At 42.0% G+C, this 22,780-nt stretch overlaps 1 protein-coding gene across 3 annotated transcripts; it reads right to left on the reverse strand.

Moving 5' to 3' along the window:
* Nucleotides 1–201: 201 nt before the first annotated feature.
* zbtb45 (zinc finger and BTB domain containing 45) lies at nucleotides 202–22,540 on the reverse strand. Of its 3 annotated transcripts, XR_007193930.1 has the most exons (8): nucleotides 22,148–22,540; nucleotides 20,353–21,562; nucleotides 20,016–20,147; nucleotides 19,254–19,400; nucleotides 18,869–19,139; nucleotides 17,963–18,534; nucleotides 8,723–8,820; nucleotides 202–869 (listed from the first exon to the last, which is right to left on the reverse strand). XR_007193930.1 is itself a non-coding variant. In XM_048247202.1 (6 exons), exons 2-6 carry the CDS (start codon nucleotides 21,481–21,483, stop codon nucleotides 18,176–18,178), a joined length of 2,040 nt encoding a protein of 679 aa, XP_048103159.1. In that variant the 5' UTR covers nucleotides 21,484–21,562; nucleotides 22,148–22,540; the 3' UTR covers nucleotides 11,490–18,175. The 3 variants fall into 3 exon arrangements, 1 of the variants encoding a protein (XP_048103159.1); XR_007193931.1 differs by lacking the exon at nucleotides 8,723–8,820; XM_048247202.1 differs by lacking the exons at nucleotides 202–869; nucleotides 8,723–8,820 and having other exon boundaries at nucleotides 11,490–18,534.
* Nucleotides 22,541–22,780: the final 240 nt, after the last annotated feature.

Genomic DNA, 22,780 nt, shown 5'->3' on the forward strand with positions numbered 1-22,780 from the left:
CATGTATTTAATAAGTAATACCAGTGTTTTAGATCTGTCTTCACTTTGGTTAGGAACACATTACTAGCTGGTTTCATAAATGTTATAATGGTGATGCCATTGAAGAGAAGCTGTTTTTGAAAACATCTGATTTTATTAAAAGGAAAATGTTTTTTTCGAATGATCACTACTGTTGCACACACATATTAAGCAGTGCTTCATTTTCACAGACATTGTTTTACATTCACCTATATTGTTACATTATGCAATAGAGTCAGTATACATATCCAGTCCAGCCAGGTATTATATGTATTTCTAACATGTTGGAAAATGTTGTCAAATAAATAACTTATTGTTTCACATCTTTACTAGCATGTACACTATTACACTATCAACATGCAGGCTGTTATGTCAAAAGGCTTTTGTACACCACAATAAGGCTATAATGATTAAAGCTTTTACAGATGCATCATTTTCACATACATAGCTACTCTGACCCAGTACATCTGAAAAGAGATAGCCTAGACTATTTGTGCAGTTTATAACCATCATCAGTGTTTTGAGTATGACTAGTAGTACAAACTGCTAAATGAATTCCATTGTAGCCCATCACCTTCAGATTTCGATTTCAAACAAACTGCTACATTTGCAGAAATAGACGAAATACATTAGATCAATTCACAAGTCCAAATGCTTTAATTTAAACACGATGTCATGCGGAAAATACAGCCAATCTGTAGATTAAAAGGACTATATTTCTTTAAACTCAGTGTAAAATTCTCTGGCTATATATGTTATTACCCGGAGTAGGACTTCAAAGTTGAATAGACTAGGCCAGCATTACAGTAATCAAGGCTTCATGGAGTGTTGCGCGCGCTGACCAGTCAATTCTGCATGGAGAAAACAAATGACAATGCCGTTTATATGTCTGCTGAAAAGCAAGTAACTACTAGATACAATACCTAAGTTACAAATAATTCTATACCTGGCTGTCGTCTTTGCAAACATCTTACACCAGACAACCCTTTTTACAGCACTACGAAGTGCGGGACTAGCCCAAACATAAAGCGCTGGCGTGATTAAGGCGTTAGAACGAGCCATAATGGCAAAAAGGTTCGTGGCCTTGTTCCTTGATTGCAGACCATAGGGTGTAATCTGTCTTACAACTAGATGTACCGCATAGCGGTACAAAATATGACCGCCGCTCAGTCCTGTACATCCGTTCCGCGAAAATAAATCACACTGATCAATTTGTCTCCATCTTTTACTCCATCCCCCACTCTTGAAACTTTTATGCTTGTTTGGCAAGCCTATGTGTGTGTGTGTGCGGCTGCACAGAAAGTAGCCTACTGGCGCTGAAAAGGTGAATAGATTGTAGAATAGCCAAAGAGGTTGTAGCATTGTTATAAAACCTTTAAAATCTCTAAACAATCACAAGTAGGGCAGTTCATCACAGTTCATCCATTGCAACTGGATTGATGAAAGGTCCCTTACACCTGTAGGCTACATGTATTTGGGGAAAGCAAAAGGTATCAGCATAATGTTATGTTATATTATTTATTTAATTATTTATTAATAAAACAAAAAAACATATGTCAGTTCCATGCTGTTTTCAACAGCTATCAAAAACAAAGGTCATTTTTGGATGGATGGATTTTTTGTGAATGTTTCTTCTTCTGCATACGATTTTAGTTCATGTCATACTTTATTGTCAATGCACAAATTAAGTAACAGTAGTCTGAAACGTTATTGTTAATGCACAAATTAAGTAACAGTAGTCTGAAACGAAATGCTGTTTTACATCTAACCAGTGGTGCAAATAACTGACATGTCCAAACGGGCCTTGATGAAATGCGTCGCTAGACTGTTTACACATTTTAACGGGCCAAAGTTGAAGAGCTGTCCGTTATTGTTCGTGCAAATATAGGCTGATTCATGTTCCCTTGCATTGTGTAACTGAGGTCCATGGCTTGTCTGGCTTTCACCAGACCAAGCTCAATCTTTTAAGAAATCAAAAAATAAATAGCTGGCAGATCAGGCTGGGTTCACCCAGCCTAGTCCATAGGCGCCCGATATTTTTTAATTTTCCGATTGAGATATCCACGCTCTGGCTATTCTAAATGCAAAAATGCATCGGAGTTATGACAAAACTGTAACTAACAAACTAGATCCTAGAAAGCTGTTAGCTTCCCTAAGCTACAGGTAGGCCTATTTACAACATAAATGGTCAGTAGGCTATGCTGGCGACACAAATAAAATCTCCTTTGGAAACCAAAGGCTTACGCCTTACAGTATCAAGCGGACTTAAACTGCCATATCGTGCGAAAAGTTGTAATAAAATTCCCGCAGTTCGCGCGAATGAAGTAGCCACTTCTAAATGGGACCCACTACACAGTAGCTTACAGTGTGTTGCTAAAGCAGCCATAGCTAATGACATGAAGGTGTCATTGTTTGGATACTTCACACACACGTGCTTTTTAATCTCACAGACTACAACTACCAAGCAGGAATCAAAGCACATCGATTCCCCTCTCACACCCTGCACGCACTTAAAACAAATAAATAGGCGTCTCAGTATATGTATAGGCAAAACTGTATCAGACCGGTGTAACGTTGGTAAATCTTCCATTGCACGGAATGATTTTTGTAGCACGTGCAACAAATGACAGTCGAAAGATACAATTACAGTGCTGCTATCAATTTGCTTGGTATAACCGCATTTATAGTTTTCTACAAATGCAATCAAATTGGCCTCCATCACTCAACCAACGCTAACGGTAAGAGTAGGGGGGGCTATGTGTCTAATTTGGGGGCTTGTGGGATTCGCATGTTAATTTTTGGAGAGTATTATATCTTTGTTCTAGGGGTTGTTAAGAGTAAAAACAACATGTCTCCATTTTTTTTTGAAGGTTTTGAAGGACCCAAATCAAAGGTTAAATTCAGAAAAGGTCAAATTTGGTGTTTTGTCCATAAACCTCACATTGCTGGTATAGCATAGGGTTTGGTGCCAAAAAGCAAAGATATTCTACAAGGTAGTGTGCAAAAGTGGACCACATAAACAATACAACATTATAAAACATTTTTTCAGAGCACAAAGTGCAGAGATCTCTGTTAAATCAAGTTTAATAGACTTTTACATAGTACCAGCTGAAGTCTGTAAGGCCTTCCGAAGCCTATGTAAGTGTGAAGAAAAGAAAGGGTAAAGGATAGTTAGACAAACAGACAGGTGTGTGCAGGGATGGATTACTGCACGGGCCTACCGGGCCCAGGGGCCCAAGGGGTCAGGGGGCCCTGAAGCCCAAGCCTTTGCATGGAATCATTGCCTCAATATCAACAAATCAGGATGTAGGCTATGAATCTGATTGAATTTAGTATTGGCCATCCCCAAAATGCACCAGAATACAGGAAATCACATCAAACAAATGAAAACCCCCAACCCCCTTCCCACATATATGACAATAAGTGGGGGGCCCTTAATACATCTGGGCCCAGGGGCCCGAAAGTTCATAATCCGCCCCTGTGTGTGTGTGTGTGTGTGTGTGTGTAAGAGAGAAAGAGAAAGAGAGACACTACCAGCATGGACGGATTATGAACTTTCAGGCCCCTGGGCCCAGATGTATAAGGGCCCCCACCAATTGTTGCGGGGACATTTTTTAAATTTATTTGATGTGATTTCCTGTATTCTGGTGCATTTTGGGGATGGCCAGTACTTTATTTCAATCAGATTCATAGCCTATGTATTGATATGATGTGTTGATATTGAGGCAATGATTCCATGCCATGGCTTGGGCCCTCTGACTCCTTGGGCCTCTGGGTTTGGGCCCGGTAGGCACGTGCAGTAATCCATCCCTGACTACCAGTGACAGTTGGCTGTTGATAGCTGGCAGTGATAGAATTTAGAATATCGAATAACTTGAAGCACATAGTGCTCTGTTCTTCATAGTTGATGGTATTAGTGACCTTCTAGCCTTCTACATTTGAGCAAGCACATTTTCATAGTTCATGGTGACACAGTCTAGTTTCTGAGGTGTGTCTTTCTGTTAGTCAGGTGATGGCACACATATTCTAAAAGAAACAGATTTTGGGCTATGCATCCAGTGGTAGATATGTGTGGACTGGTGAATGACCCTCACTAGAGCCTCACTATCACTAGAGACATATGCCAAATTTCTTGTTTTTGTCTATGAGAGAGTATGGAGATGGGTATCACAGATCAGCCAATGATTACATTGTTACAGTGCAGTTATTTTACAACAGAACAAAGCAGTTTGGCACAGGAACTGCTACAAATCCACCTGTAACAGTGAGCATCTGCAGCATGCTAAGATTCGCTACTAGAAATCATGTGAAGCAGGCAGGACTCAGTGTCTTCAGAAAAGACGCGGTAGACCATCTTCTGAACCTGCAGCAACACCTGCAACTGCATCAAGTCCATCTAGAGGGACACTTGTTCAGCAGCAGCTGCTGCCAGCATAGATAAGTGCTTTGTGCTTCTTCTGTCAGAAGCAGACAAAAAAGCGTCTTCATGAGATGTCCTCTTTCAATGCAGGCAACCAACCAAGAACTATAAGTAATATTTTGAAGTCAATGACTTTTAACAGATAGCCAGTGTAAAGATGCTAGGATGGGGGAAATATGTTCATATTTTTTGTGTGTGTGAGCAGCTGCATTTTGTATAAGCTATAAGCTCTTTAGACAGGTATTATTACAGCCAGCATAATAGCATTGCAATAGCATTGCAATAGTCTATCCTTGAGATGACAAAACATTAATTTCCCGGCATCTGGTAAGGATAAGGACTTCCTTATCTTTGAAATGTTCCTTAAATGGTAAAATTAAGTTTTGGTGATCTGTTTTATGTGATTACTTAGTGCTAGGTCCTGGTCAATTATAACTTCTAGGTTTTTAACACTTGTGGATGAGGTCAGTGGAAGATCGCTATATGTAGCCTGTGATGTGGATAGGATATCCCTCATCTTTTTAGAACCTAAAACCATGTCTTCTGTTTTATCTGAGTTCAAAAGCAGGAAATTATTCGTCATCCATGTCTTTATATCTCTTATACATGTGTCAAGTTTGGCTAACGATGTTAATTCATCAGATTTTATGGAGAGGTATAGTTATGTATCATCTGCTAAACAACAGGGGCCTCAGTACTGAGCCTTGAGGCACTCCACATTTTACCATAATCTGGGTAGATGGTTTATTATGGACCTGTACAAATTGTTGACGGTTAGGAAGGTATGATCTAAACCAGTGTTTTCCAACTTTTTTTGTGCCACGGCACACTTTTGACACTTAAAATGTCCCACGGCACACTAACACACTAATCCTGTGTGAAGAAAAAATAAACATACCATAGCCTAAAATTTCAAATAATACACAGATATGGCCTTTTATGGCTTCTATGCAAGACCTGTTCAATATAACAAGCGCCCTCTGTTTCATTTGTAGGTGACTATATCTAATTTAATTGTTGTTTTGAACTGGATATGTGATGATTCTGTAAATACTGGATATGGGGCCCCCTTTGTACAATGCCTGCATACCACAAATAGTGCAATCATACAATCAATGAGAGTATGTGGTTATAAATTCTTTGATGCAACAGTTGCTTTTCTGGACCAGTGGGTGACATTTGGGTAATTTTCTGCGGCACACCTGATGATCTCTCATGGCACACTAGTGTGCCCCGGCACAGTGGTTGAAAAACACTGATCTAAACCAAGCGAGTGCTGAGTCTTTGATGCCTATCAAATTTTAGCCTAAGTAGTACGTCATTGTCTATGGTGTCAAAGGTAGCACTGAGGTCCAGGAAGACCAGTATCGATACAAGGCTAGGTTTTTTGAGGGAGGGCTTAATAACAGATGTCTTAAACGACTGCAGTACATGCCCTGATAGCATTGAATTATTTATAATCTAGAGCAAAACATTATCTAGGAAGGGAAGAGCAGTCTTAAGAAGGTGTGTAGGTATAAGGTTTAGTAGACTAGTTGTAGATTTTGATGAGGAAATTGTGGAGGTGAGATCTAATATGTTGTGTATATGTAAATTAATTAAATGTTGTTTGAGGTCTTGAGATTCTTTTAATCCTACTGAATTTGTAATTATGTATCGGCTGTTCTAATACCGATAGTATGTGCGTGCCTGTGTATATGTGTGCACCGCCATCTACAGGCCAATGAGTGTACAGTCACTAAATGTACACATAACCTACATTTTTTTAGATCCCCCCATGGATGAAATTCTACGAAACTTGGTATACCCCCAGAGAATGCCAGGTCAATCATACACATAAAATTTGGTGCAGTTCTGAACATCTTAACTGAAGATAGGGGCGATTAAAGCAGAATGATATTGCATTTTCATTTTTTACGGGGGGTGCAAATCACAAATGAGTGATTATGGGCCAGGTTGATGTGGGCCCTTGAGACCAACATACCATAAAAGATTCTTCATCCTCAGTGCCACGGTTCAGGTAGTTATTTAGGAAAAACTGCTTTCTTTGCGGTTCGGGGGCCCAGCACGGGGGGAGTGGCCCCCGGGGACGAAACAAATTTGACAATCATTATATGCTTCGCCAGCGGCGGTCATAATAATGTTAACTAAAAGTGGCACCATAATATTAAAAAAACAAATGACCACAAAAATGATTATTCTTAAAGGAGAATTCCGGTGTGATTTTGACCTAAAGTGTTTTGAAACATGACGCCGAGTGTGAACCTATGTCTCATAGCCCATCTCGGCTTGTCCCCTGCACTCCGAAATCTGGCGCTAGTTAGCCGATGCTACCAACAAGGCGGCTAATGCTGGTGCCTCGGGCATCGGTCTAGCCATGCAAATAAATCACTGTTTTACACCATTTACGAGGCTCAACGTATCTCCACACTTCATTGTTATACTTCCCAGGGCCCTGACATTTAAAACGAGACATTGAGAACTTTGAAAAAGCACTGGTAGTTTACTTACAAGACGATTTATACAGACAGTGTAAGTCAACTGAAAACGGAATAGAATAAACGCTCGAGTTCATGATGTACTGCACGTTTACCGACTCAGGTGGCTTTTAAAAGTACTTTACGACCTACCCACCAGATTCCAAACGGTATGTTGTTGGATTGATTGGATATGACCTCACCCTTCAACCCACTCCGAGCACCAGTCTGTGGAGACGCGATTACGCATGGTTTGACGCACACAGGAAAGGGCATTACGCGCCAGCGCTGCAGAAGCTGTTGCGTATGTTATGCTCAGAGTGAACAGAGTTCAAAATGAAAAGTAAAAAAATAGAGATGTCCAATCAGATGTCCAATCAAATGTTTGTACGTTCTTCTAGCAGACCCAAATTCATTATCAGAGTTGTATAAAGTATCCGATACCCACACTTGAGTAGAAGTACAGATATTTGATCAGAAAAAGACGTAAGTCAAGCTCAAAGTAAAAAATAATCTATAAGCATACCACTTAAGTAAAAGTCTTAAAGTATCTATTATTTACAGTACTTAAGTATGACAAGTAGCCCATAGCCCATAGTAGCCGTTATAAAACATAGAAGTACTACGTAGGCCTACTATTAAAAGCTTTCGAGGCGAGTGACAACCCCTTCCCTTCAAGAAAGCCGTCAGAACTTTGGATAAGCTATTAAGTTCATGCAGCACCTTAACATTTGGTGCCTACCCTTCATACATAATGTCTTCGAAGCCTGAACGAAGGTATGGCTGCCATTCATTTTCACTGCTGCTTCCTTGTATAGGCCTATAATGAAGTTTATCACTACATAAACACACTTTAAAAGCCTAAACAAATTATATTAATGAAAAGCAAGCAGTTAGAATTCCAATTTAATTCAGCTCCTTACAACAGCCTACATAGGCCTTGGTGTGCTATGTATTAGCTAAATTTGCTAGGCCTTAACTCTGTATGTCTTCATTCATTGCTGTGATGTGTCCTGTGGTGACATCAGGTCAGAAAATCTTGCAAATATCTAACACGCTGAATGGACACTGAAGCTTTTGTTTTTATTTGCACATTATGTTGTAAAGCCTACTTTCTACTGCTAATGAAAATGTAGTGGAGTAAAAGTATACATTTAATTTGAAAAAATGTAGTGAAGTAAAAGGAAACATAAAAAACTCAAGTAAAGTACAGATAGGCTACCCCCCATTTATACTTAAGTACTGTGCTTAAGTATTTCTACTTAGTTACTTCACATCTGGGCTCATCATCAATCATCAGTTTTACAGTTTTTCTCAGTTGCGTTGGTACATTTGTCAGATAAGAACGACAATTTTCAAAACTTCTTGTTCACACCTACACCATTTGGTCACTGGTGCACACATCATAACTTCCCATTTCTTAATAAACAAATAGCAAATGCTTTGGGACATCCATGCAGAGGGGTATGAATACTTAATGAATATGGTATATGATGGTATTATGTCATTATGTTAATGACATGTGAAAGGCTTAAACTACACTATCTGTGAAACATAGGCCTACATATCAGCAGTTTCAGTGTCAGTGAACATGGTATTGTTTGGGATGTGTGATAATTGTCTGTCACTTTCTCATGACGGTCTACCTTTCAATGATAAACAAGCCACCAGTATTTCTGAAATATTTTATATGAATTATAATGTAAAATGTAATTTACTGCTGGGTAAAGAAAATGTCAGGAAAATTCAGAAAGTGTGTGCTACTTTAGAAGAAAACAATTTGTTTTGACATTTTTTTTACACCTACCCTTATTTTTCACTGTGCAATCACCATCATGGTTCACAGGTCTCCAAATAATGCTCACTGTAGCTTCCATCTATTCTATCTTTTGATCACCTTCTTTTCTGATTGAAAGTGAAATGTGAGCATCAGTCTCATGGTCAGATAACATTACGTGGTTAACTTATAATTCACATCAATAATATTCTTCAACCACTATTTGATGTCTTTGATGACATGAATTCAACTTCTTACAACATTGCATTCAATTTATTGACATTAATCTGATATGGTGATTAATGAATATGAGCCACATACTGTAGACAGAGAGTGTAATGCTAATTTGAAAGAAATTCAGATGCACACGGTTATGTAAAGGGCATGCATAAGCTTTTTTGATGGTTGCAAACAATGATGAAAGCACCTTTCATTCTTGTAGCACATATTCATTGAGGTACTAATTTGATTCTGAGCAAATTACGGGGCCTTGCTAGCTAATCTATAATGTTTTGGAATAAACATTTTGCATGTAAAAACTGCCATCACATCAAAAACAGTAACAAAACCCATGTGGTGCCAGAGCTGAATTCATGTATGTTTGCTCTTCTTTAATTCTTAGAGGTTTCCTTTTTAGACCATATAAACAGTGGGGATCTCAAAGCAGTTCTGCTTGTAATAAGACTCTTCCATAATATAATATTTTATGCTTTGCAGGTTTTGTGGAGATTGTTTTTCACAGCAGTTAACTTGTACCACGACTTCTTCAGACTAAAAGAGCAATAGCACAAATGATGTGAATGCAGTGCAATCAGCACACTAATTTGGGTGTTTCATGCTAGGGAATACTTTTTTAATATTTTTCAATGCAGCTCAAGAAGCAAAAGTTATCTAAATGAGGGAGGGATTCTTAGGAGACCTAATTATTTGTAATATAGAAAGGCCAGGGGGGACACATCATTCTCCAACAGACGTGATGATGCCTATTAAACTAAATGACTGTATGCAGACGTGATGCCTATTAAACTAAATTACTGTGCAAATATAATTCTCAGGTGGAAGGCTGCCTAAAGTATTGACTAAATGCACTTGATATCTTGTCAATCTGAAAGATCTGGTATTCACTTCAGCTACAGTGACATCCAGAATCATTGGCACAATGAAAACGTGAATGAAAAAAGGCTGATGGAAAAATCCTCCTTAAAGCTATTGTTCATCAAATGTTGGCAATTAAAAACATATATATCAATATATTGTCACACATTTAAAAATGTCTTAATTATTTTATTTGTGCAGCCCTCCACAGAGCAGCATTCTCTTCATTTTGTCTTTAAGACTTGAGAATACAGAAGAAGTGTCTCACTCAAAAGACCAACACAGAGCAAGGCTGTCTGTAGCAGGGAAAGAAGTGCTACTAGGCTCCACTGGCTTATCCAACAACAGGTGCTCTTTAGTGATGCGGGTTCATAAAATCCCAACAGTGGCTGGTGACACCAAGGATAAAAAAGTAAGGCACAAAAGGCACAAAAAAGTTGTACCAAATGCAAATTTATATTCTTCAGAGCATAGGTAAAAAGACACAGACGATGCATTTCGACCACTAGGTTTTTATCAAGGTCACAGAGAGGGGCTTTTCAGTCACTCCATCTAATGGAAAAATCTCCCTCTGCACATATGGGCAAAATCTTCTTGATGTTGACGTTGAGCGCAGCATCATGACTGAAATGGGCCACTAAGAAAATGGCTTATGGTGCTTCTTCCTTTTGGTATTTTGACCAAAGTATGACACAGATGTTTTATTAAAGACCTCCAGAAACAATTTAAAATTGTGGGAAAAGGGGTAAAATATGTAGCCTTTAAATATTGACCTCTATGTTAACATTAGGGGGCATTAAACACATTACAATGTTTCCGGAATAGTTGGCTGATTGTTCTATTGGACAAAAAAATGCTTTGAGCCTTTGGTTATCCTACTCAGCTTACTTTTAAAAGTTTTTAATCATGATATACACATTGAAATAAAGGCTTTGTATATATTTTTCTAAAGAAGAATTTTTCCCCAACTAGGTTCCCTACACCAAAGAGCACCTTTGAATACTGGATTGTTTGAACTTCCGAGCATTTGGATTCTTTCTTTGTGCATGCTTGGAGCCTAGCCTGGGCGCAAATTTATTTGCGCTGCTAGGCAGCCTGGATTCCATGGACCAGATTTTCACCCCAACGAAGGAACCAATCACAAAACGGGGGGGGGCAGCAAGACGATGACGACACACCGAAGCGGTTATGAGCTATGTACAGACGCATTTGATAGACATTCGTAGCGCCCAATAAACGGCTCTAGGCATTCGTAAACCACGTCTCAAATACGAGAAAATGAATGTATATTTCCCAGACAGCATCTTAATGAGATGAGGTCTGGCGTTAGCCAGGCTATTTGGAGCCTATTCCATTTCATGGAATACCCACCTAGAGACACAAACCTTATATTTCGTGTCATCACAATCAGGCCAAGCCTCATGTGAAATTGTGAAGTCTAATGGCTGAGCTACATTGAGGAAAGGAAAACGATCACTGCGCAAATAGTGCCAGACCAGACATGAGAGCAGCACATACTTCATGTCTGAAAGCAGCTTTTGTTATGTAGAAGTCTATTCCTATTTTCTGTGTGGCACATGCACTCTCTGCAAATGCTCTGCATCTGTTCTGAGTTCAGTATAGCCCTGCCATACATTTAAGAGTCTTTATTGGCAATAAAGATAGATGTTTGAGGTGAAATAACAACAGACAGTGGTGCACATTTCCAAGAGATAGCACACTATTTAATGAAGGGCATCCAAGCAAATTATTTCAAAACACAGTGAAGTATGAAAAAGTTAATAAAGATAAAAACTAGTGTGCAGAAATATTATAAAGCAGACAATTATACCCATGACTGAGAACAAAGGCAGTTGGTAGAATATCTGAGAATACACATACATAAAATGTAACAAAGAAACATCTACTTACATTTAAAGAGCAAACTATTCATAGCAAACAACTTTGTGTTTCTCAAATTTTTGTGAGCCTTGAATTTCACTCATTTAAATGCAATTACTTGTAGCAAATTGTAACAATTAATAAAAGTTATTTTAAGCATTAATAGTGTAGTATTACATGTAAATATTGCTTTCATATAATTTTGAATCATTATGTTACTTTGTCAGCTTTATTTATTGTCTGAGTAGACATTGCGAAATTGATCTTTTCAAGAACACACAAAATCATAAAAAGAATTTTGTTTTAAATTCCATAGCACTTTTAAAAATTTGGGAATCTCTAAACACACGAATGATGAATACATTAAAACGGCATGACTGATCATTCTGGCATTCCAACAAAGTCAACTATATAATATCTTACATTTCCAGAGAAAGGTTGACTTATCATTTGGTGTTTCCTTAATCCAGTATTTTCGAGATGAGAGTCGTCTTACAAAAAAAGGTATAAGAAAGAAAGAAAGAAAAGAAATAGGCTCCCACAAAACATTTTCTCAATGACCAAGAAGATTAAATTCCAATCATAGATTTAGGGTTTATATTGTGTTAGGCTGCATTGGGTAAGCTGCCTGGTTGACCAGCCTAGTTTAGTAAATATTAATAAAGCAGTATTCCTATGATGGTATAATTCAACAAGATCTTGATTTACTTGGTTTGCATGAATTGAAAACCAAAGTGTGACAAACATGTTGACTTAATAGAATATTTAGCTTCCAACACCACTTTGAAAGGGTATTTAAATAGCACTTTTTTAAAACGCCAATAAGTACTACTCAGAAAATGTGCTGATCAGTATTACGAAATAGTTTTAGGGTGTTGACTGGAGCATCAATACTGTACATGCTAACATATTAGCTGAAAATAGTCGTTTACTGCTATACGGTTTCTTACATGCCTGACCAAGCGCTTGCGAAAGCTGTTAGTTATGTCGAAATTATTTTGGTCCTTCAGTACTAGCACTTGGGCTACCTGATTAAGAACATCATGCTCTCCAATAAAGCCGCTGTGTTCCACACACCCAACCTAACGGACAAACGCACACAAAATACCCATGATGCCTTGAGAAACGCATCCATTATGTCATGCACTGTTATGAATTTCAAGACAATAATAGTATGGAGTTGACATGGACATTGTGTTTGGGAGTACATTTTGGGCTATTAGCCAGTCTCACAGAACAGCTGAAGGACCGTTGGCTGTCCTTTTTGTCCCTAAATGGAATATAACAGGTTTCTGCAAAACCAGAAGGCTGTCTTAGTTCCCTTTATAACACTCTTCTACCAATCTTCAAACAAAGAGTCAAAGAGTTATAAAATCCTCACTAACTAAGGAGAGTGATCACTAATCAATTCAAGAATAAAACCAAGGGGCAACTACACCAGGCTGCATTTGGATAGTATGCAGTTGGATAATTCTGATTGGTGGAAACTATACAGGAAAGTCTTCTTGTTCCATTGTTCCTGACTTAGGAAAGGTGATATTTCTGTCAATGCAGATGAATATTCAGGGGCAAAGAAAGCAGATTAGTTTAAATGAACGTGCCCCCTAAAGCGCCAAATACTTTGGTAAAAAGCACATACTGTTAAGTGAGGTTGTGGTGTGCAGTTTATGAGGTATGGCAGTGGTCTAAACACAAGTTACATTTACAGAACCCTCTACTACAACCACTGCCCATACAGTTCCTTTTGGAGTGCTAAGGAATGGAGTCCAGGCAGACCGTCATTAGTTTTCAATGTCTCCTGGGCAAAATAACCACAAACACCCCCCCCCAAAGGCCTTTCGACCTCCAACAGTCCATTAAGAGGTCTCACGCCACACACAGGACTACTGGATGTGCGGGAACTCACCATTCCCAAAATATGTCTGCATAGTTCCATCACGTAACACATAGTCCTAATGCTGGACTGCTTCGCCAAGGAAGCACATCCAAGGGACCCAACAGGAACAGTGGCTACAATCATACTGCCCATGCAAGGGCTGTCGGGTAAAGGGTACTTGTCTAGGTACCGACTGCAGAGGTAGAAGAGAACAAACCTCCAAGAAAGGGTCTATACTAAGTAGCACACATGGTGGGCGAATAGCACACCCAGAATGTCAACCAGCCTGGCCAATCAAAGGCAATGAGACTGTGAGCATAAGGCTTTGTTTGCTCCCTTGTCCTTTAAAGCACTCAGCAGGCAAGCTTGGGAAACTGCAGAAGCCGTGGAGCCATTCTGTGGACCAGGAAATCACTAACCTTATCTTGCACACAATTTTACCTTATATAATCAATCAGTGATATGTCCTTCCAAGCCACCCTTCCAAGGTATGCCACCAATACCATGGAGAGAATGTCCCTCATCAACCTCTCTAGATGCACAGCTCCTGCTAAACGAACACATCTCTCTTTCGGCCTGACCTGCACCTGCTACAAATCAACAGAGGTTCTACAGGTTCTAAAGGGGGCCAATGAGATGTATCAAGGGAATACATGTTCTACACTCCCACCCCCCTCCAATCTCAAAACAATAATTGACACATGAAATGTCAGGGCAAGGTTGAAGGGGGCACGCAAGAACTTGATGGATGCCCCCTTGCTAATGTGTGCCTTAGGTAGATTTGATTCCCTGGCCTTTTTCAACCACATCTGAGACCCCTCCTCTTCTGGTTATGAATGGATACAAACGTTACTGTCCCATAGCAAGCCACAAGCTGCTGCCAAAGTGTGGTGGTGCTGCTACTCTAACATGGCGTAGGAAAGCTTCTACTCTGGCCATGATCATTTCTCTGCTGTTTCTAATTGATGCATCTCAAACTAACATGAACACAGATGGAAATTAACGAGAGTGAATCTTTCCTCCAATAGAGATAACAGAACAAATGTATGTGTGCGTGATTTCAAGTGAATTATACTGAGCTATACAATGAGGTAAAACCGGTTATTATCATGGATTTTGGGACACCTGAACAGCTTGAATGGTACAATCTCATTTAGTAGACACTACGTACACTGTTGAGCTAATTTCTGAATCCCACCACTGAGCTATCTTTGAAACACAGGTTTCAAGCATGTTCACTCTCAATACTAATCTGAATTAGTATTCGAGTTTCCATGTCCTACACTTGGCTGACCTGCTTAGACAAAACATTTCTTGGCTTACAAGTCAAACGAGTTATGGTTTCCTCCAACCCTGGGAACTGCTAATGATTCCCCTCAGAGAGTATACTGCCATTGAATTACATGATATGATGAATGAGGTAGTTTTGTTTCCACCAGTCAAAATGATCTGCTAGCACTGCAACATACACTATGTAAACTACTACAGACAAAATGCATGGATGCAAGATTTGAACGGAGGTTCCCTCTATTTCCTATCGGGTGCTGAATCTGGACACAACTTTACTTTTTGAATAAGGAATTTCAGAGAGGTTACCCTTAATGTCTATTGACCTTGTCTCAAATCCCTGAATATGGGTGTGACACAGATACAATACTTGTGTTGGTTGATGAAATTCTATATACATGTCTACAGCCTGTTAATCACAGACACTAGGCCTACTATTCAACACCTACAGCTGGACTTTTGAATCAGCTCAGCTGATTAAGAAGTGCTATGGAGACCTGAAAAAAAAATCTCCATTTGGCTGCTGTGTGCTTTGTTAACAATATTTAAATTTTACCAAAATTAACATTTTAAATTTAAAATAAAAAAACATCCTGAATTCACCAGGGGGATTTAATTTTTTGAGTTGGCTTTCATCTCATAGTGCATTTCAATAAAACTATAAACAAATAGTTTGGGCATGATGTTATTAAATTGTTATCACACTAATAATGGAATTCTATTTTCTTCTAAATACACGCTCAAGCCTACGCATTTGGCATGTTCAGATGAAATCAAGTGCAACCAAGAGCTGTGACCATGACTGCAAAGCATATGATCATGATTGGAAGGGCATTTCACATGCCATGGCACTCTCATCTCTGTGAGACATCACTCCCCATCTGCTGTTGCAGAGGGGAATATCTGGTCTCCTGCTCCTGCTTCAGTAGACAGACTTCCTGTTTTCAACAGGTGCTCAACAGGACCATCCTGTAATTCATTCTACCACCAACAGTTTCACCAAAGAAACACTTTCGTCCAAAGCCACTAAAGCTACGAGACATAGCACTCTAATATGTCTGACTCACTACACAGCAGGCAATACACTAAAGCCATCGGCACGTGATTGAAAGCTAATTCATTACAAGGTTATTGCGCCGTCAATATCTTCCGTAACAAACTCGATAGCAAAATCTAAACATCTCGCTTCTCCAGCGGTGCAATTTTGGTGTAAACAAAATCAACTCAAGCGCTCAGGTGACGTGGATGACTGCTTCACTGCCACTCATCTGTCTATATAGACTTCTCACTGGAGCAACTACAGACCAAATGACTCCTGCCCTCAAAATGTAGTGGGCTGGGTTAATTCAGTCTGGCTTCCAGGCTACTAAATTACTACTAATGGTACCAATAATTGATGTTTGATTGAGCCCTGTGCTGTATCAATAAATTATAACTACCAATATGTTTTTTGTATCTCTGCTTGTTCTCAATGTGTGGTTCTCACAACACTGAAGCCTGTTGATGATGGTGTGTATTGGTTTCAAATTAGAGCCCACAGGTCAGATCTGGGGCTATGCCTTTGTTGGTGTTTATCCAACTAAATGAGGACGTGGAGTATATTCCCTATAACCTCCAGTACTCAAACACATCCTAACACATCTCCTCCCTCAGACTTGCTCATTCATCACTACCACACAGATATGAAAACAAAGTTGCAAATCAAAGCACTCCATCACTAGCTGCTAATCATTTCATAAATACTGAATAAAGCAATGGTTTTCATGACAAAAGGTAAACTGATGGGTACTTCAGTGAAAACAACAATATGGAAAGTGTGTGGGTAGACTGTCACTGAGTATGTGCTCTGACCACCATTCACTGGAGCCTTGCTCTTAGCTGTGGTGGTCAGACTGCATGGCTATTGCCCCTGTAGACCTGGGTTTGATGTTGGGAGGGCTACTGCTCTCTCCCTTTGCCACAGAGGGTCTTTGTCCTCCACAAGCCTTCGACTATGTCTTTCACAATCACAATTCTTTCAATCAACTGACTGATTCGTTGACGGGCCTTTCTCTGGTCTTAGCAAACTCATGATCGTACAGTGATCTCACTGAACATGCCCTACAATAGATTCTCAACTTCCTTTGAGTTTTTTTGTACAAGGTATTTGTTTCTGATTGTAGACAGCGCAAGAGAAAAATCCTATACACCACATCTAAATCAGCTCAAATTCTACAAACTAACATCGTCATAATGCATGTCCGAGGTACAGAATGCTGCAAGATAAGGCTTGATAATCTTTTATACAAAAAGTTGTAGCTTATATATATATATTTTTTTTTTTTTTTTTTTTTTTTTTTAATTGTACCGTACTCTCTGTACTGTACTGACTTTGAGAAAATTCTGTTCACTAAATTTAGTCGATAAAAAAAATGTCAGAGCGAAATCGGGAAATCACCGTCAAACATATATACCCTGACTGAGATAGAGCATGCATTACTCAAGCTTTGATGAAAGTCTATTCTAATTTGTGCAATTCTTTAGTTATGAGTTATGAGGTGCTTCAGTCAAAACATCTAAACCCCTATGTGCAAGTGCCCTGTACACAGACATCACCAAGAGGCATAAGCACCAGGCACAGATTGTATTAATAAAACATAAAATATCAATTCCATGATTTTGTTTCTTTTTTCTTAAGTTTCTACCTTGAATTATTTCCTGATGATTACAAAAATTTTAAGAGCATTTTTTAAAAATACATTAATTCACTTGACAACTCACTGGCAAATAAAAATCTTTAGAATAGTTTTCTTTCTTAGTTTAAAGCCATCTGTTAGTAAGTGGCTGAGCTGGCCTTTCCTAACGGCCAAAGGATAGCTATAGCTTCAGATTAAGAGTACATTATAAAAACATAAACAAATGAAAACACGTACACAATATATAGACATCACATTTGAAACTGAGAGGCAATTTTCACATTGAAAGAGGTGTTCTTTGTTTTTCCGGTTTCTTCATGAACTGAGGTATGTAATGATGTGTCATTCCAAACTTAATTTTCCCCATGGTAAATATTCCCATGCTGTCATATGTGCGGATGTTTTTCTTATTTTTTTTTTTTTTTCAACCCTCTTTTAAAAAAAAAAATCACTTACCATGCAACTGGAAACTGATCCACTACCCTCCCTTTCTCCTGAAACAAACAATAACAACAACAACAGCAACAACGAGGAAAAAAAATAACAGGCTTTGGACCATGCTCTCACTCAACTCCGCCCTCCCCCCACCCCTTCCCCTCTTTTTTAGCGTTCTCCAAACTCAACTCGTAAACCCTTAAAACCACCGACCGCTGACTGGTTAGCCGTTAGCTAGGTAGAGGAGCCGTGCCCCGGTACACTACCGCCACCCATGCCAGGGTTGGTGCCGGCCATGCCTCCGCTGCCCGGTAGCTTGGACGACACGTGGGACCCGGCGTGGCCGTGCTGCAGGGCGTGACGCTCCAGCAGGGTGCGGTGAGTGAAGGCGCGGTGACACACGGGGCAGGAGAAGGTGCGCTCGACGCGGTGCGTGCGCATGTGCACGTTGAGCGAGCTCTTCTGCGTGAAGCGCTTGGCGCAGACGGCGCACTGGAAGGCGCGCACGCCCGTGTGCACCACCATGTGCTTGAGGAGGTAGTCGCGCAGAGAGAAGGAGCGCCAGCAGATGCTGCACTGGTGAGGCTTTTGGCCTGTTTGGGGACGCACGCACACACACGCACGCACGCACACACACGCACACACACAAGATAAAAATCACAAATACAAGCTCACACACAATATGACCAAAGAGGGGCCAGCACGGCTTTTGTCAAATGAAAAGCAATTAAGAGTCTCACATGTTTGACAACACTGTAATTTAAATGTATATTCAACACATTATGTGCAAGCAATAACGGCCACCCAGGTGGGCTGGAGTTAATGAACTTGGGGCTGCGCGTCGGGGAGTCCTTTGCCTCCGCCTCGTCTCCCTCTAAATTCTGCTTGAGTGCTTGCCAGCCGGGCGGGCAAGTCAGGCCAACTCACCAGAGTGAATGAACATGTGCTTGCTGTAGTTCTTCCTGGAGCGCAAGGACTTCCCGCAGTGGGTGCAGTCGAACGACGTCTCGGATCCCTGGGAGGAGGGGGAGGGCCCCGTGGAGCAGGCCCCAGCCGTGGCCTGAGGGGCGGGGGTGAGCGGCGCCGGCGGCTGGGCCGGCTGATTGGTCTCCGCCCCAGCCATGCTGTCAATCACCATGGGGGCGCCCACGTAGAAGGACGAGGGCTGCGACTGGCTGACCGGGTACTGGAAAAGCAGCTGACAGGGGCAAAAAAAAAAAACACTGACGTATGGGTAGGGCACAAAAAAAGCACATAGTGTTCAAACCACTATGTAAATAGCAGGTCAAACGACATGAATGTGCAGGCAAACCTGATTGTTGATGGACTGCGTTGAGGTTGGCGGAGAGAGCGGCTTGTTGACTCGCCCTCGAGGATTAAAACTCATGGACTGAGGTGGTTCGGTCTGTGGCCAAAAGCTCTCTGAGAACACGCCCTGCTCATCATAGAAAACCCCCTCCTGTCGTCCAAGCAGAAGAGAAGAGGAAACAAGGATGAGTCATTTTGGCCACAGGCTGATATATGGCTACCGAGGAGAGCCATAAAGAATTATTTTGTCTAGTTTTTAAGTTATGACTCCTTTACTGATTCAATTTTCAACTGGCACTTGAGGGCAACAGCAATATCACACTGTGAAAGTTGCTGACAACCAGCAGGGAGAACACCTTGAGATGTCTGATGCTCAGAAAGCAAAACAGTCCATCATTTTAATCAGGTTTAAAGTTTGTTTTTTGGACATACTGTACAATTTGATTCAGAATTGCAACAAAGATATCCTTGATGCCCTGGATTAGTTCCTGACACTATGTAAACTAAGGGGTATCGTCTTAACCAAACAACACACAGAGAGCATGATGCGTGGCCAGATTTAGTCCCGTCCACTCAAATAAGCCATTATAAACATCTCCTAGGAAACGGCACAATAAACTCACAATTCAGTACATTATGAGTAAATAATGGTCCTGCAAAAACTTACAGCTGACCTCTCTCAAACAGACTCTAACATCATCCTGACGAGCACGTCAAGAGTCTGACTGAGACAAAGGCAGGCAGGTTTATGAGCTGGAGATCTCACCTGACCAAAGGTGGCCATCTGCTGGGATGCGTCGTGGTCTCCCCCCTGCCTGCCCTGGTCAAGGCCAAACAGGCTGCCGTCTGCTTCCTGGACCCCTTCGTCCTTCACCACCACCTCCTCTCCTCCAAGGACCTGCTGAGAGGATACGCGTCAACTCAGCACTTCTTCTTAAAGCATCATCTCACAAAACAACAGTGTGTATAAAACAATGACAACAAAACACAACAGCAGAAATATAGGTACTGACAACCGAAACACCGGCCATGTTGGGTATCAGGGCTTCCCAAAACGCTGGTGTCTCAGACAACAAAAAATATGCGTGTACGTATGCGCTCACCTGTAACCTGAGTGGTTGCCTCTGCTTGCGGCTATGGCTTACTCCCCTCTCCCTGTCTCCGTCTCGCCCGCGGTCTTGACCCTCCATGTCCTCTTCTTCGCTGTAGCGCTCCATCCCCACCACCAGGTCCTCGCCCACCGAGCCCAGGTCGGACATGTTGCTGCGCATGCTGTCTCTGCCCATGCCGCCGCTGCCGTCCGCGCCGCCCACCGCTGAGCTGCAGGTGGAGGGGGCGCTGCCCGCGTCACTGCTGGCGCTCACACTGCCACCGCCAACGCTACCGTCGCCGGGTTGGGCCAGCAGGTCACGGAGCTTGTACCGCATGTCCTGGGCGCAGCTGGAGTTTTGCTTCAGGATGCCGGAGCCCGCCGTGGAGACCAAGGCGTCTGCCCGGCACATGGACCCGGGCCCCATGTCCCCCAGGGAGATCATGCCCATGGAGGTGGGTGGGTCGAGAGGGTTGGGCCCGCTCTGGCTGGTGGCCACCACGCCGGCTGCCATGTTGGCTCCGAGGCCGCCCGCCGCGCTGCAGTCGCCCATGCCGAAGTTGGCGAAACCCGGGAAACAGCCGCTGCCGCTGCTGCTGCCCCCGACGCTATCCCTCCCCTTGCTCCCTCCTCGCTCCTCTTGCTTGGGCAGGACTCCGCCCGTAGGCAGGCCTCCTCCGCCGCCCGCCGCACCACCACCGCCGCCGCCGCCGGCGCCCCCGCTGCCAGCCCCACCGCCCCCTCCCGCTCCCCCGCCCACCACGCCGCGCTTCTGCGAGATGATCTGGGTGCACTCGTCGATGACCGTCTTGATCTGCAGGATGCTGGCGGCCGTGAGGATGCACAGTGCCTGCGACTGGAGCACCACCAGCGAGCCGCTGTACAGGAAGTCCACCAGCTGCTTGACCGTCTCGGCCGGCACCAGCGGCGGCACCGAGATCTCCGAGTGGCCCAGCAGGAGCTTGTCCTGGAAGAAGGGGCTGCCGGCGGCCAGCACGCAGGCGTGCGCCCGCAGCGAGGCGTCGTGGATACGCACCGTCACGTCACAGAAGAGGCCCTCGCGGCGCTGGGAGCGCAGCGCCTCCAGCACCGACTGGCTGGAGTTGTGGAGGTGGATGTAGTGCACGGTCTCACCTGAGGTCATGGCCAGGGCAAGGGGTGGGGGGAACGTGCTGAGGGGGACTGTGGTGAGGAGGACAGACAGACCTTCACAAGATCAAAGCCTGGAACAGACAGACACAATGATCACTCACTCTCACTTGTGTGGCTCTTCCTTTCCTCCTCAAACTTCAAAATATCACACGAAATGCTGTGAGACATCTGAGTGCGTGACAACATTCAAATACATTTCTGAGTGCAAAACATAGAAAATGTAAGCGTTGTCGCAATAACCTCGGATGCGAACGTAAACAACCAATAAATAAACTTGGCAAGCGTAGGAATGCATAAACGAATGAAGCAGCTCTCAACCAGCTGTCAATATTAATGTTACAAAAATCTTTTTTTTAAATCAGGACAAAGCCCAAGTCGCTTGATAAAATTAAAGTGAACCAATGGTGGAGTGCTGTCCTCCACATTCAGCTCGTATCAACGCGTTCGATTGTCTCGTCTTGCTTTGTGAAGTTGTTGGTTAGCTTAGCTAGCTAGCAATCTCGCTTGACAGAAGCTTAGCTGGCAAACAAGCTTGATGGGCCACCAAGCCCTTAGCATTCGCTTGCCATTTGGGCACTAACAATAGCAACACAAAACACAACGGAATGCATGCATGTCCACACATTGTAAACAATCGCACGTAAACCATGTATTACCTTAATGGTTCTGCAAATCGTCGAGATGGTTGACAGCAAAACAAAGTGCAGCCCGCGACAAATTAGCTGATTCAAACGTTAACTGGCATAGCTAACTAGCTAGCTACATATAGGTGGCTAGGTTAGCAGACTAGCTATCATATCAACTAGATATATTTTTGCAAAAGCGCACTGCACGCTATTTCACTTACATAACACCTATTCAGAGACACGATACTTGCATTCGAATTGGTCATCGATGTATTAATATCTAAACTGCAGTAAAACCGGTGTCTATTTTTTTGAGTTAACGTTACTTAGCTTGTCTGCCTCCATTGCAATTTGCAGAAGATGTGGTCGTCGGTCGGACAACCTACTGTGGAGAGCTATCACGTTGGCACATTCACAGGCTGTTCGAGCTTGTGGGCGACTCTCCTCTGTTTACAGTCGATGGACGCTGGTTGATGTGCTCAGTTGACAGAGTTGGTGACATGCAGAGATCAGCTATTATTTTTGAAGAGCAGCAGACAAGTTTCTATTTCATATGCCCGAAATCTATAAATATGTCAGTGAATCATGGATTATTTGCCGAGTAGTATCTTTAAGTTCCTTCGGCATTCTTCTGAACATTTATTGAAATTGGGCCACGGATAG

The sequence above is a fragment of the Alosa alosa genome, chromosome 7 (genome assembly GCF_017589495.1).
Source record: "Alosa alosa isolate M-15738 ecotype Scorff River chromosome 7, AALO_Geno_1.1, whole genome shotgun sequence".
In the NCBI taxonomy this organism is placed as follows: Eukaryota; Metazoa; Chordata; class Actinopteri; order Clupeiformes; family Clupeidae; genus Alosa; species Alosa alosa.

Bases quoted from the DNA above. Each gene is read 5' to 3' on its own strand.
- zbtb45 (XM_048247202.1), bottom strand. From the start codon at position 21,483: ATGACCTCAGGTGAGACCGTGCACTACATCCACCTCCACAACTCCAGC. The intron at 20,148-20,352 runs GTGAGCGCATAC...TCCTCTCAGCAG, and splicing joins GGCAACCACTCAGGTTACAG to GTCCTTGGAGGAGAGGAGGT. The intron at 18,535-18,868 runs GTGAGTTGGCCT...GTCCCCAAACAG, and splicing joins GCACATGTTCATTCACTCTG to GCCAAAAGCCTCACCAGTGC.